Below are 14562 nucleotides of genomic sequence, written 5' to 3'. Positions count from 1 at the left end.
GTAGTACGAGTTTGAGTGTAGGAGTTGGAGGTTGAGAGCTGTGAGTCGTGTATGAGAGAGTTAGCTAAAGATCCGTGTTCTGTTCTGTTCCTGTAAATAGTCCACTGTATATAATAAACACCTAACTACAAGTTCCTGATTCCTGCTTTGTCTATCCTGTCTGTAGCCAAGTTGCCAATTGCTTCTGTGGATTCTGCATTACTCTGCTAGGTCTGGCTAAGGTCCTGCAACTAGTCGGAAAGTTGCGAAACACCAATAGGTTTTGCCAATAGTCTTCTCCCTTGTTTCCCACAGGCATCTAGTTGGCTAATGTGAGAACAGGATGCTGGACTACACTGGGCCATTGGCCTGATACAGCAGGCTCTCCCTATGTTCTTATGTTAGCCAAGCCATTCCCCTATCAAGCTACTTTCCTATTTGCATAGATTTTATTTATTTATTTATTTGTGTGTGTGTGTGTGTGTGTGTGCGCGCGCGCACACAGAAGAGCATTCCACCAGTCCAAAGTTGCTCAGCCCAACCTCAACTTCTGTCTTTGAGAACCAGCCCACAGCCTGTACAGTGGTGCCTCGCAAGACAAAATTAATCCATTCCGCGAGTCTCTTCGTCTTGCGGTTTTTTCGTCTTGCGAAGCACGGCTATTAGCGGCTTAGCGGCTATTAGCGGCTTTAAGAAAAAGGAAACAAACTCACAAGAACTCGCAAGACGTTTCGTCTTGCGAAGCAAGCCCATAGGGAAATTCGTCTTGCGGAACGACTCAAAAAACGGAAAACTCTTTCGTCTTGCGCGTTTTTCGTCTTGCGAGGCATTCGTCTTGCGAGGTACCACTGTATTTCAGAATCTCTAGACTCTGTTCCCCATCAGAAGCACAGCACCTGCCTTACAGAAAGGCAGAAAGACTGGGTCAAGTATGTATTGATGGACAGGGTTGCAAGCTTGACTGCTTATTCAGGAGAAAACCTGATTTCTCACCTATTTTCTCATAAATGGTGAGGAGTCTGAGAGAGGAACGGCTCAAAGTCTAAAAAAACCAGCAACATGCTAGGCTCTCATTAGAGCTGCAAAGGGAATGCCTAGCTGATCATTGTAAAAATCAGAAAACTCCCAACAGAAATGAGCATTTATTGCATGCCAGCTACCATACACAAAGTGCAACAAAACAACTCAGTCATTGCTTTGGACAGACATGGGGTGAGGTTTCTACAGCTCACCACTATAGGGCCCAACCACTGAGAGCAGGAGAATATGCACGATTTAGGGTTCACAGACTTCTGCCTTTTAAAAAGGCACAGTTGAATTTACCACCCTGATGCCCCTCTTTCTCGTTTTCAGTCTAGATTTATTGTGGCTTATTTTATTTTTACTTTAGTTGCAGGACTACTCGCTGTACCGTTTTTACTTTAGAGGAGTCTCGAAAGGCACTGCGGGATAATGTATTCTTCTGTAAATAGCGCTCACATGCAGTGTGAAAACTTGCACAAAGGCTCCCAACAATTCCTCGTTCTGTGCAGACAAGCCAACTACCACAGCAGCTGTGTTAGAATCTAGCACTTCTCACATGCAACGCGCAGATGTTTAAATAGAAGCAGAAGAAAGGTTCCTGTTAAAGCATCCCCAGTTCCGAGGCGGGGTGCGGGAATGGGGAGAGAAGCATCTTTGAAAGGCTCTTGGCACATAACTACAGACTCCTTGATTGTCTAAGGAAGACTGCAAAGAGGAGGAGAAGAAAAAAAGTTCACTTTCTAAATGGGGGTGTTCAGAAGCCTGTTGGGTCCCACAGAATGAAGTGACTCATGCCCTTGCACAAATACCCAACTTTCCTAATAATACTATTTTTGTTCTGCCTTATCTATTCACCGCCTTCCCAGGAGTTTCGGAAAACCCTAAAGGAAGTTCGGAGAGAAGAATGGCTCTCACTTTACAGTCCTGTTTTTCATTTGCGGCAGGTTTTCTCAAAGGGTGAGAGTGATATAGTTTTCAGCCGTTTCAGACCTGGGGTCCCACAGTATCTGCAAGAAGAAATTAACCTACACATTCACCGTTTGTTTCTTTGTACTCGTCTTTCTTTCTGCATGTTTTATTTCCTTAGCCCTTTCACCCCCTTGCTTAAAAAAACAAAACACCAAAAAATTGTGGGGTGCCATTGGTGTGACCCAGCTTTAGGTCAGAATGTGAAATAATATGTGGATTCTGATCCACCACTCCAAGCAGACTTGCAGCCTACTGAACACCTTTTTCAGCAAGCCTTTAAGGCAGATTTCCTCAAACTCAGCCCTTCAGATGTTTTTGGCCTACAACTCCCATGATCCCTAGCTAGCAGGATCAGTGGTCAGGGATGCTGGGAACTGTAGTCTCAAAACATCTGAAGGGCCGAGGTTGAGGAAGCCTGCTTTAAGCTAATATCTTTTCCAATCTGCATGGGGATTGCTTTTAAGGTGCTTTAAATATGTGCTTATCGCTTTATCACTTGGTGTTCACTGTTCTGGGTTCCTTTCAGAAGAAGGGTGAGATATAAATTTAATAAATAAATAAAACCTGTAGTATTTAGTATCAGCTAGAATTCTACACTTCAGCACTGACCATCACTCTGCATATTGGCTGGAATGAATCAGGCATGAGTGAATTTTGCAATACCCCAAGGTTAACACAGTCAACCTCCAATGTACAGAATATAATGTCACAGGCAGCAACTTGGCAAAAACAGGAAAGAACTGCTTTTAAAAAAATTGTTTCAGCTCTTTGGGGCCATTATCTTGGCAGTAGATTTAGTTGTTTATTGCATTTTCTCACAGGATCACATGCTGTTTGAGGAAGGGGCCTCCATTTCCAATCAGGAAACATAAAGAGCTAGCAAATTTCCTCCTATATTTTGCCATGCTGTTGCAAATATGCTTATCTATGCATTAGTGAGCTTGATAGTAAGTTCTCTGTGCACTGCAGTTTGGGGAAACTTCTGATTAAGAAGTTTACCTTGCCTGTTGACAGCTTTGTGGTTCGGATTTGATTTTAGTCCATTTGCTTTTAACAAAATTTGATCAAACCCCACTTACCCCATTGCTAAGTTCAAGCCACCTCCTTTAAGCCTCTGATCTCGCCCATTTTTGTTCCCCTCCATTGCTCTTCCCACTGTCTTCTGTTATTTGCTATGCCTCCACCCTCCAATTCCCCAACCTCGGCCTCAAGACAAAGTCTTATCCTTTTTAATCACAACACTCAGATTCTCCTTTAGCCTGTCCTGGATTGTGTAGCTTTGTACCACAACATTCAAACGTGATCTACCATCCTCCTGCAAAGGGTAGCACGACGGTTGGGTGGGAACCCAATGTTCCATAGCCAGTAATTCACGTGACCAGGGCAGGTTCTCAATTCTTTACCGAGTCCCAGCACTATATAAATGTTGGCGGATAATCTTGTAGGAGTGTAAACTGGGGATACTCCTGCCCTGTACAAAGTGATTGGGATAATCCGGCAAGTCGAGAATGGCTGTGTGTTGAAATTTCACCTTCTGCTTGCTGTTGTACAGGGAGCTGGATCAGAAGCTGTATGGTAAAATAAGCAACAACTCTCTGTTGGAAGCAAGAGAGTCACCTGCCTCTATTACTGACCCCCTTTTACATGTGTTCGGTGGCTGAAGGTGTTATACTGGGTAGGCGACTTTACTAACCCTCCCAAGAGGCTTCTCACTTGCACCCTGAAAACATGCTGAATTATTCCAAGCAGAAAAATGGCACAGCAGTTGAACAGCTATAAATGTTAGACTGCATATGCCCCTATCTCTCCCCGCTCTGTAATTAAGCAACTGAAACCTCTCTCGGAAGAGGCACCGAAGTTCTGTTGAACTATTTATTTGATTGAAAATTAGTCGTTGATCGGGGGGGGGGGAGGGGAGAGTCTTGATTTTAGTTCAGGTCAGCAGATTACTCCATAATGTTCACTGCACAGCTTGCCCATTGAAAATAATCATGCATATCCCATGAAAAAGCTACTTGCGTCGAACAGCTCCAACACAAAATGGAAATGAAGTGACTAAAATGCATAACAGTTGCATGTTTTTACCCCTGCTTCAAGGATTGTTAACGAATAGAAAAATATAGATTTCCTGGTTTTGAGTATTATCCAAAGACTGACTTGCGGGATGAAATTTAGTAGGAAAGTAAAATGGCCAAAAATGAAACATTGGCTACGTGGACTGATAGAAACAAGGACCCCACTATCAGTTTCCTGGATCCAATTTTATGACACGTGTTTTTGGAAAAGCAAAACAAGGCTTGTCTTGCTTTTATGTCAACTTCAGTATAATGAAAACCAAAGAAAAAATTCAAGTACTGTATCTGAATACATTCTGTTTGTTTGTTTAAAAAATTGGAAAATTTAATAAATATCTTTTTTTAAAAAAAAGACTAAAGTTAAAGAGACCCCTGACCATTAGGTCCAGTCGTGGCCGACTCTGGGGTTGCGGCGCTCATCTTGCTTTACTGGCCGAGGGAGCTGGCGTACAGCTTCCAGGTCATGGGGCCAGCATGACTAAGCCGCTTCTGGCGAACCAGAACAGTGCACGGAAACGCTGTTTATCTTCCCGCCGGAGTGGTACCTATTTATCTACTTGCACTTTGACGTGCTTCTGAACTGCTAGGTTGGCAGGAGCAGGGACCAAGCAACGGGAGCTCACCCCGTCACGGGGATTTGAACCGCTGACCTTCTGATCAGCAAGTCCTAGGCTCTGTGGTTTAACCCACAGCGCCACCCACGTCCCTTGAAGATTAGGACAAGTTAATTACGGGGCCTTCTGTATCTCACTGTACCTTCAAAGATGAAGTTAAATGGAGTGCTTAAGAGGGCATTTTCTGTGCAATACCTTGCACCAGGGACCACTCGATGACTATTGTTCAAGATGGCTTTTGGCTACAGCTTAAGGTATTTTAATCCCTTGGGCAGCCTTCCTCAATCTGGTGCCCTCCAGATGTTTTGCACTACAACTCGCACTGATCCCAGGCAGCATGGGATGACAGAAGTTGTAGTTCATCTGGAGGGCAGCAGGTTGGGGAAGGATGTCCTAGCAGATGAATTATTTTTGTCTGCTGTCCTCTGCTATCTTAATAATATTTGTTTGCTGCTGCTGCTGCTGCTGAAGTATGCTGCCTCGGGCACTTTAGCAATTAAGGCAGAAAAATGACATATAAATATCTTAATTAGTTTAACTGAAATCAAGAGTATGGTAAGATACCCATAGTTTTATTCCGCTTTCCCAGAAGGGTACATGGAGCTGAAGGGGGCACTTCTGGTCACAGGATTATGTAAAGCTACTCTAGATATCAGATGGTGCATTGACATCTCACTTCAAAATTCCGAATTATTATAAATTGTGCGCTGTTTGGTCCAGTAAAGTTAAGCAGGCCTCCGAGAATTTAGTTCAGTTCTGAGATCTTGACAGTAGGAATCTGGTTTTTAACACGTTATGCATTCGTTTGTCACTTTAGGCATGGAAGCAGATTGCACCATAACAGTCCTTGTCATCATGCATATCAGCAATACCACGAGACAGTAAATGGTGAGAGCAGATGCTGCCATATACCTCTACTAAGGTCATTCTCAGAGCACTGACAGGTGAAGGCTCAATATCCACCAGCTGAACGGCATTAAAACTCTGAATGTCAAAGGTTGCACAAGGACAAAACACACACACACAAACACATACACACACACACACACACCAGTTAGAACTGCAAGGCAAACACCATTAGGCAAATATGGTTAGTCAGGGAAAACTCAGCCCACTGCCTTTTATATACCCTTGGACTTGATGTAAACAATGTGCTGGGATAGTCAGAGATACAAAATTAACTTATCTTTTGTTGAGGACGAAGTTAGAAAACATCTGAATTTCAAGGGCACGTTTGTTGTTTTTAACAAGGCTTACCCCTAATGCAGCACAGACCAAGATCCCTTCCCCCTTGCTAACTATGGTTTATCAAAAATCTGCAAAAAGAAAGGACTTTTTTTTAAAAAAAAAAACTTACACTTTGCTTAAATTGGAACTTTCTATTACCTTGGTGTAAGAAGCACAGAAAACTGCTCTTTAGCCACCTGGTGAGCTATTTGCTTAATGTGAACCTCTGCAAATATTTGGGGAGACAGTACGATTTGGGGGAAAAATATCTCCCATTATCAACCATTTCTTAAAACACGATAAATTTTTACAAAACCCCTCCCAGCCTCCCCTGTATTTACGAATTATTCTCAACATAAAATAATTAATTTAGGAAGCTTTTTTGAGGACCTAAAACCTTAAAAAAGGGCAATAAGCAAGGGCTGACCACACACAAGGAGAACACACAAGGCAAGGAAAACACTGGGATCGGTTACAGAGCTTTGTTGTACAGTTGCAAAGATTAATTAGACCTTCCGCTAGGTAAAGGCAAAGGGACCCCTGACCATTAGGTCCAGTCATGGATGACTCTGGGGTTGTGGCGCTCATCTTGCTTTATTGGCCAAGGGAGCCAGTGTACAGCTTCCGGGTCATGTGGCCAGCATGACTAAGCCGCTTCTGGCGAACCAGAGCAGCGACAACACGCCGACTAGCAGAAAATATGAGGGGTGGCCAACATTTTCTTCTTTTAGGAAGGATGAACAGGAAAAGCTCACTGCTAGTAGCTGCATTCCACAGCAATTCGGGCTCTTAGCAAAAGTGTATTTGTTACATATTTTAGACGCTCCTCCCTGCAGCAAACCAAAAGCCTCACACATCACTTACAAGCTAGAATTTTAGTGGTTTTTTGGCAGAAAACTCAAGCAGTTCAGCCTAATGGTACATATTTGTTATGGAAAATTTGAGCCCGGACAGTCAATTTCTGGGCAACTGAAAAGAGTGCCTTATAATGGAAAGATTGGAGCACTTTGAACTGGCATGTTTGCGGCCCAAACTAAAACAAATACTTGCTTCACCTTTTAGAGATATTTCAACCTCAAGTGTCTTCAGACAATCAAGACTTTAAAAAAGTGTGCATCTAGTCACAGACTGCACCATAGGTGGGATTCTTTTGGAGACCATACTATTTTCCCTCAAGCATTTTAAGGTATTATTTCAAAAGTTTAGAGTTTTAGGGAGACACAGTTGCAAGGGACTCCAGCAATCATTTAGTTCCTAAGACGGGCTATCCCATACCTAAAGCACTCTAAAGGTAAAGGTAAAGGGACACCTGACCATAAGGTCCAGTCGTGGACGACTGGGGTTGCAGCGCTCATCTCGCTTTATTGGCCGAGGGAGCCGGCGTACAGCTTCCGGGTCATGTGGCCAGCATGACTAAGCCGCTTCTGGCGAACCAGAGCAGCGCACGGAAATGCCGTTTACCTTCCCGCCAGAGTGGTACCTATTTATCTACTTGCACTTTGACGTGCTTTCGAACTGCTAGGTTGGCAGGAGCAGGGACCGAGCAACGGGAGTTCACCCCATCACAGGGATTCAAACCGCCGACCTTCTGATCGGCAAGTCCTAGGCTCTGTGGTTTAACCCACAGTGCCACCCACGTCCCAGCCCTTCTGCTACCATACTCTAAAAATGTGTCTAAATGAACAGATGTCTTAATAAGCTTCAAATTCTAACCCACCAGTGCAACTGCTCAAATCCTACATGCGGGAGGGGATGGGACTGCGCCATCCGGCCTCACCTTTCATCATGCATTCACCCCATACAACATTTGCATGTTGGACATAGGGAATGGCACGAATAGAATACAATCTATTGTACAGCTCAGTTTTGTGTGGGGCCAACAGGAACAACTCGTGCTGGGCTCTAGACACCAAGGTCCCTATGGATATATTAAGTTGAATGTGCAGTATTGGGTGAGGAAGATACACCTTGAGTGGGGTAGGTTGGTATAATCCCAATCTCCCACCACTCATGGGATCTGAATGTTCGAAAAGGGGTAGAAAGGTAAAGGACCCCTGACAGTTAAGGCCAGTCATGAACGACTCTGGGGTTGCGGCACTCATCTCGCTTTACTAGCCGAGGGAGCTGACGTTTGTCAACAGACAGTTTTTCCGGGTCATGTGGCCAGCGGGACTAAGCCACTTCTGGCGAAACCAGAGCAGCGCACGGAAACGCCGTTTACCTTCCCGCCGGAGCAGTACCTATTTATCTACTTGCACTTTTTGGCGTGCTTTCAAACTGCTAGGTTGGCAGGAGCAGGGACCGAGCAACAGGAGCTCACCCCATTGCGGGGATTCGAACCGCCAACCTCCCTAGGCTCAGTGGTTAACGCCACAGCGCCACCCGCGTCCCTTGAAAAGGGGTAGCACTCAATAAATTTTGCTGTTGTCCAAAGCAACTATGTGCACTTGAGGCCACTCCTTTTAACAGGCTTAGCACACTTGACTCAGCGCACCTTAGCACACCTGGGTCACAATCCAGTGCTCCCTGTCTGCTGAAGAAAGGCTTAAAAAGGCTATGCGAGGTTGCAAAACTCTTGGACAGCACATCAGTGTGTTTCTCCCTGCAGAAGTATGGATTTTAGAATTTCTTGGGTCATGCCCAGGCAGACAACTACACACGGCAATTTATTTGCGCGTAGACCTTGTTCCCCTTACAAAAGCAGCTTCCCTGGATTGTGGCTCATTCAAAGCATTGAACAAAGGAGTGGAATTAACGTATTTTTTTAAATGCCCTTACGGTGTCACTGTCACAAGGCTGGAACTGGAAGGACTGCGGTTTATGAAATACGGAGTTCTCTTGCAAGAACAGCTGAAAATTGTAATCTCGCACTACCTGAAAGAGACAATGAATACATTTACAGGCATTTAATCCCTGATATTAAAGAGAGAATGTGTGAGACAGAAAAATTGAAGAAACTGTAACACTGCAATAGTTAAGCCAACACCAGATGTTCTGCAAGGTGCAATACAACATTTAAAACGAAATCAACAAAGATGCTGTAAGAGCATCATTTAAAATACCAATAAAACATCAATGAATACTTACAGGATTAAAAAAAACCAAAAACATTTTGTAAAGGCCTGTCTAAACAAAAAAAGTTTTCACAGGACATATGCAGAAAGGGAGACACGGTTCCTGCCCAACCTCTAGTGGTAGGGGGTTCAAAAGAGCTGAGCCTGCCACACTGAAAGTTTGGCCCTGAGTGAAGACCAGTTGAACCTTGGGGGGCCACAAGGGAAAACACAAGACGTGCCTGATCACAGGATCTCAGCCTTTCAAGTTGGAGCTTTTGGAACCAGGCCATCCTTAAGGTACTCTGGGTCCAAGTTGTTTAGGGATTTTTGAATTAATGTAAATGCCTCAAACCTGGCCCAGCAGCAAACTGGATGAAATTGCAGCAAAATACATGCAATTGCAATGTATGCAGGGCTGTAATGCATATTGATCTTAAATGGGAACGTTATTCAGAAAACTTAAGAACACATGTATGATCCCAGAATCCAATGCAGCCACCTGCTCAATAGTGTGCGCCGTCTTTATCAGGGTGTATTTTAATTCTTAAGACTCTGTAAATTGGGTTGGAGTTGTAAGTGTCTGTTATTTATATCTCTATTTTTAGAAACCGCAGAACATTAAGAGTGAAATGTAGTATCAGAAAGTCAAAAGGCTTATGAAGAGACTAGAGAAGCCGGATTAAACTATCATGAGCTTGGGATATCCAAACATTTCACAGACAGCAAGGGTGGATTAACCACATCAGTATCAAATGCAATGCAGATAAAGTCTTATGTGGATTCCTCCAGTTGGCCTGGGTGGCCTGTACAACTACAGTCCTGTGCAGAGGTGATTGGACAGAGCAGAGGTGATGCGTAATGGATAAATCCATTTGATGGATTGAAACTGCCAGCTAAGGGAGACTATATAAACATACCCTAGGAAAAACCAATGCTGCAAAATATTACTCAAGCAGCATTGTAACTGCACTGTAAACAGTTACAGAACTTGTAACTGCTTTTCAACTATACTTGGAGAATTCCAGGCCAACTTTGATAACAGTGCAGAGCTCCAAATCAAAGGGATAATGCTATTGTTGTAAGACAGGGACGGCCAACTCCTAAGAGACTGTGATCTACTTACAGAATAAAAAAATGGCAGTGATCTACCCCATTTTGGGGGGGTTCAGGTCAAAGCTCTTGCATTTTTTTTTTTTTAGGGAGGAAAGTCCCATTTTTTAAGGGTTCAGGGCAAAGTTGTTGTCTTTTTTTAGGGAGGAAAGTCCCTTTTTTTAGGGGTTCAGGTCAACGTTGAGCCAGATTTTACCACCACTAACGAAAGGGAGCCAGCGATCGACTGCAATCCACCAAAACCTCACAGGGAGCTACCAGTAGATCGTGATCGACCTGTTGGACATCCCTGTTGTAAGAAATGGAGTAGGGAGTGGTGGTGTCAGGTTTTTGCTCCGAATTATTCCCAGGTATATGAAACTGCCTTATATAGATTCAGGCCACTGTGCCAGCCAGCCAGCGCTTAATCTGGTTGGCAGCAGTTATCCTCTGTTGCAGGAAGACATGTCTCTCAGCTCTGCCACCATAGATGTTTAACTGACACCACGGACAGAACCTCAGACTTCCTGCATTTAAAGCTCACTATTAAGTGTTAAATCACTACCTTACCAAGCGCTGGCCATCTCCATAATGCTGGCCTCTCTGCCCCCCCCCCCTTTTCATGGTGGCTAGTTCAGTGGTGCCTCGCAAGACGAAATTAATTCGTTCCGCGAGTTTTGTCGTCTTGCGATTTTTTTCGTCTTGCGAAGCACGGTGTCGGGAAAGTTTTGGAAAAGCTTCAAAAATCACCAAAGTCTTTAAAAACCTCAAAAAAGGCTACCACACCGCGTTCTATGAGTTGCTCCTCGAAGTCAAGTCGCAACTGTATTAACGGTGTTAAGAAAAAGGAAACAAACTTGAAAGACGTTTCCGTCTTGCGAAGCAAGCCCATAGGGAAAATCGTTTTGCGAAGCAGCTCAAAAAACAAAAAACCCTTTCGTCTAGCGAGTTTTTTGTCTTGCGAGGCATTCGTCTTGCGAGGTACCACTGTATTAACACTGTGGTGGTGCAGTATTCTACTTCTCTGGTTGTGACCTCTTCAGGCTCCTCCCATTTTCGAAAAAAAGGTCACAGGGCCCACCCTGTCACAACTATTTTGGAACACAGACAAAAAAACTAGTTTGCTGAAAAACTTACCCGACTGGAAGTTTCCAAAAGAAACTGGAATGTGCTTTGTACAGCTTGGCATACTTCTAATTCAGTCCTGCTGAATGCCATTAAATAATCCTTAAGGTGATCACATACATTCCCATCAAGAGCCTGTATTAAAAAAGAAGCAAAAAAGATAAATCCTATTCATGCTCAAATGGTAGAGTGAATATCCGCTATCTAAATAAAATGCATTTATCCACCTTCATGCTTGGTCATCTTGGGCTCATAAGCATCCCGCAACAGAACTGAAATTCCCACTATTCCCACTAGCTGGCACTAAAGAGTATTCCAAAAGCCAATAGGGGCTAATAAAAACACTTTTTTTGCATTTTCACAAAGGAGATGTACCTATAACATATATTGGAGATATCAGGTCTGAATAATATATTTAGCTTAGAAAGGTTGCATTTCATCCGCAGAAGTGATTGTCCCTGCAAGAAACACACAATTCCTATTCGATTAACCATTTGCTTTCTTAACAAATGCTTTTACTTGAAAGAGTAATAATATTTAAGGATACTCCAGTTCTGGGCACCACAGTTCAAGAAGGACACTGACAAACTGGAACGTGTCCAGAGGAGGGTAACCAAAATGGTCAAAGGCCTGGAAACGATGCCTTATGAGGAACGGCTAAGGGAGCTGGGCATGTTTAGTCTGGAGAAGAGGAGGCTAAGGGGTGATATGATAGCCATGTTCAAATATATAAAAGGATGTCACATAGAGGAGGGAGAAAGGTTGTTTTCTGCTGCTCCAGAGAAGCGGACACGGAGCAATGGATCCAAACTACAAGAAAGAAGATTCCACCTAAACATTAGGAAGAACTTCCTGACAGTAAGAGCTGTTTGACAGTGGAATTTGCTGCCAAGGAGTGTGGTGGAGTCTCCTTCTTTGGAGGTCTTTAAGCAGAGGCTTGACAACCATATGTCAGGAGTGCTCTGATGGTGTTTCCTGCTTGGCAGGGGGTTGGACTCGATGGCCCTTGTGGTCTATTCCAACTCTATGATTCTATGATTCTAATTGCTAATAAATTGTAGTTGACTAGTCACAGGAAATAATAGGTGAAGGACCCCTGGACAGTTAAGTCCAGTCAAAGGCAACTATGGGGTTGTGGCGCTCATCTTGTTTTCAGGCCGAGGGAGCCAGCGTTTGTCCACAGACAGCTTTCTGGGTCATGTGGCCAGCAAGACTAAACTGCTTATGGTGCAACGGGACACCGTGATGGAAACCAGACTGCACGGAAACGCCATTTGCCTTCCCGCCACAACGGTACCTATTTATTTGAACTGGTGTGCTTTTGAACTGCTAGGTTGGCAGGAGCTGGGACAGAGCAACGGGAGCTCACCCTGTCACGGGGATTCGAACCGCTGACCTTCTGAAAAAGAACACCCCTTAATCATGCGGCCTTAGAAATTGGATTTTTGACCAGGATGCCAACCAAGACAGCAACCATCATTGCCACCTGTTCCTCTAACTTGGTACCCTCAAATTAAGGCCAATCACTCAAGGCCCCATTACCTTGAGACTCTGACCTTCCCATAACTATGCAGGGCCTTTGTAGAACTAAGATTCCTTGGCATATTTAGAGGGGAGATATCGGGAAATTCCCCATATGGATCGCAAATGTATAAATGGATACAATCAGGTAGAGGTCATCACATGCTATCTGCACCAATTGTTAGCTGGCTTCCAGGTCAATCCACACAGGAAGTGTCAGTTGAACTCCTAGCAGAGAAACATCTATATATTACACACCAGGTAGCCAAATTTGCACCGGCAGCCAAGAAGCTCCGTTCCAGCTATGTGAATGCACTCCAGTTTTAAAATCTAATGTTGTAAATTTCCTTTTTATGTTGTAAACTGCTACAGGTTACATTGTATGAATTAAGAAGAAGGTTTTCCCTTTTATTCTCTGTCGTCCATTGTAAAGGCCTTTGGCTACATACAATAAAATTGACTCCCTCACTTACTCCTATGCCCATTGCGATAGCTTCTGCCACTTTGCAGAGAATTACCGGAGGTTGTCAAAGTGAAAATGTATGCAGTGCTATTTCTAGATATGCAAGAGAATTATCCGTAGCTAGCATGTTTGCAGCTTTTTCATTTCACCTACTGCATTTAAATATGTTGGTATCTCTCAAGTTCAGTGTAAAGTGGTTGTCAACACATCCCTGGATCATGTGAGAAGTTAATTAAACAGGAGAACATTCACGCTGACATTCAGCATATATGAACTGAACTACTGCTTTAATTGTAACCAGCTGAGATAAAGCAGGGACTCTAAAGATTTTTTTAATTCACGGCAAGCAAGAGATACGAAGCAAGTATACAGCCATGGTAGGGAGCGCCTTAGGAGCAATATAAACTTACTTGCTAAGTGCAAATCCGAGAACTGCTCAGAAAGGAAAAAGCTAACAATGTGTGAATAGGCATAATGTAATTTATATCACACTTCCATCAGGGTTGTAATGGCTGATTTTGACTGGCCACAAAACCATTCACATTATATAACAAAAGGCAGAGGGCCGAAGGAGCGTATCCGCCCCCATTGTCCAGCCCGGACACTGAGGTCCAGCTCCGAGGGCCTTCTGGCGGTTCCCTCCCTGTGAGAAGCAAAGTTGCAGGGAAGCAGGCAGAGGGCCTTCTTGGTAGTGGCGCCTGCCCTGTGGAACACCCTCCCAACAGATGTCAAGGCAATACACAACTATTTTACTTTTAAAAGACAACTGATGGCGGACCTGTTTAGGGAAGTTTTTTATGTCTGATGCTGTATTGTTTTTAAGATTCGGTGAAAGCTGCCCAGAGTGGCTGGGGAAACCCTGCCAGATGGGTGGGGTAATAAATAATAATAATAATAATAATAATAATAATAATGGTCATTATGAAGGCTGCAACAGAGAGTGGGTTGGAGGCGCATTGTATGTGCACTGCATGAACCTCTGGGGATGCAGCACCTCTGTGCATCTAAGTAACAGGGCACCCCCGCAAAGAGGATTCTCTGCACACATGCCAGGATGCGTTGAGGCTATGGGAGTTCACATCACCATGATGGCATCTCAAACACTCTTTCCCCTTAGGAATGAGTGGCAGACATTGGCAGCAGAGGTTGGGTGGCCATCTGTCACGGAAGCTTCAGTTGAGATTCCTGCATTGCAAGGGGTTGGACTAGATGACTCTCAGGGTCTCTTCCAACTCTACAATTCTACAATTTATATAGGGGAAAAAGGTGCATGCTTAGAGACATCATAGAATCAGAGACCTGCAATAGACGGAAGCTTCTAGGGCAGTGGATGAGATTATTGCAAGGCATAGCCCATTGACTAAGTCAGTTAAAAGTACACTATCTAGTTTAGCTTATGTGCCTGTTGTCTTTGTCCATGG

General features: G+C 43.9%; 1 protein-coding gene across 4 annotated transcripts in view; it reads right to left on the bottom strand.

The window, feature by feature from the left end:
* Nucleotides 1–14562, bottom strand: part of FCHSD2 (FCH and double SH3 domains 2) — a 376100-nt gene that overhangs the window by 257216 nt on the left and 104322 nt on the right. For all 4 annotated transcript variants that reach the window (XM_053385391.1, XM_053385392.1, XM_053385393.1 and 1 more), the window contains exons 9-10: nt 11170–11292; nt 8666–8761 (exon numbers count right to left, since the gene is read on the bottom strand). In XM_053385391.1, the coding sequence (XP_053241366.1) occupies nt 8666–8761; nt 11170–11292 (219 nt within the window). The remainder of the gene's footprint in view (nt 1–8665; nt 8762–11169; nt 11293–14562) is intronic.

The sequence above is a fragment of the Podarcis raffonei genome, chromosome 4 (assembly GCF_027172205.1).
Source record: "Podarcis raffonei isolate rPodRaf1 chromosome 4, rPodRaf1.pri, whole genome shotgun sequence".
NCBI classification, from domain to species: Eukaryota; Metazoa; Chordata; class Lepidosauria; order Squamata; family Lacertidae; genus Podarcis; species Podarcis raffonei.
Note: the sequence above shows the minus strand (reverse complement) of the source record. Positions and strands in the feature narration are given on the sequence as shown.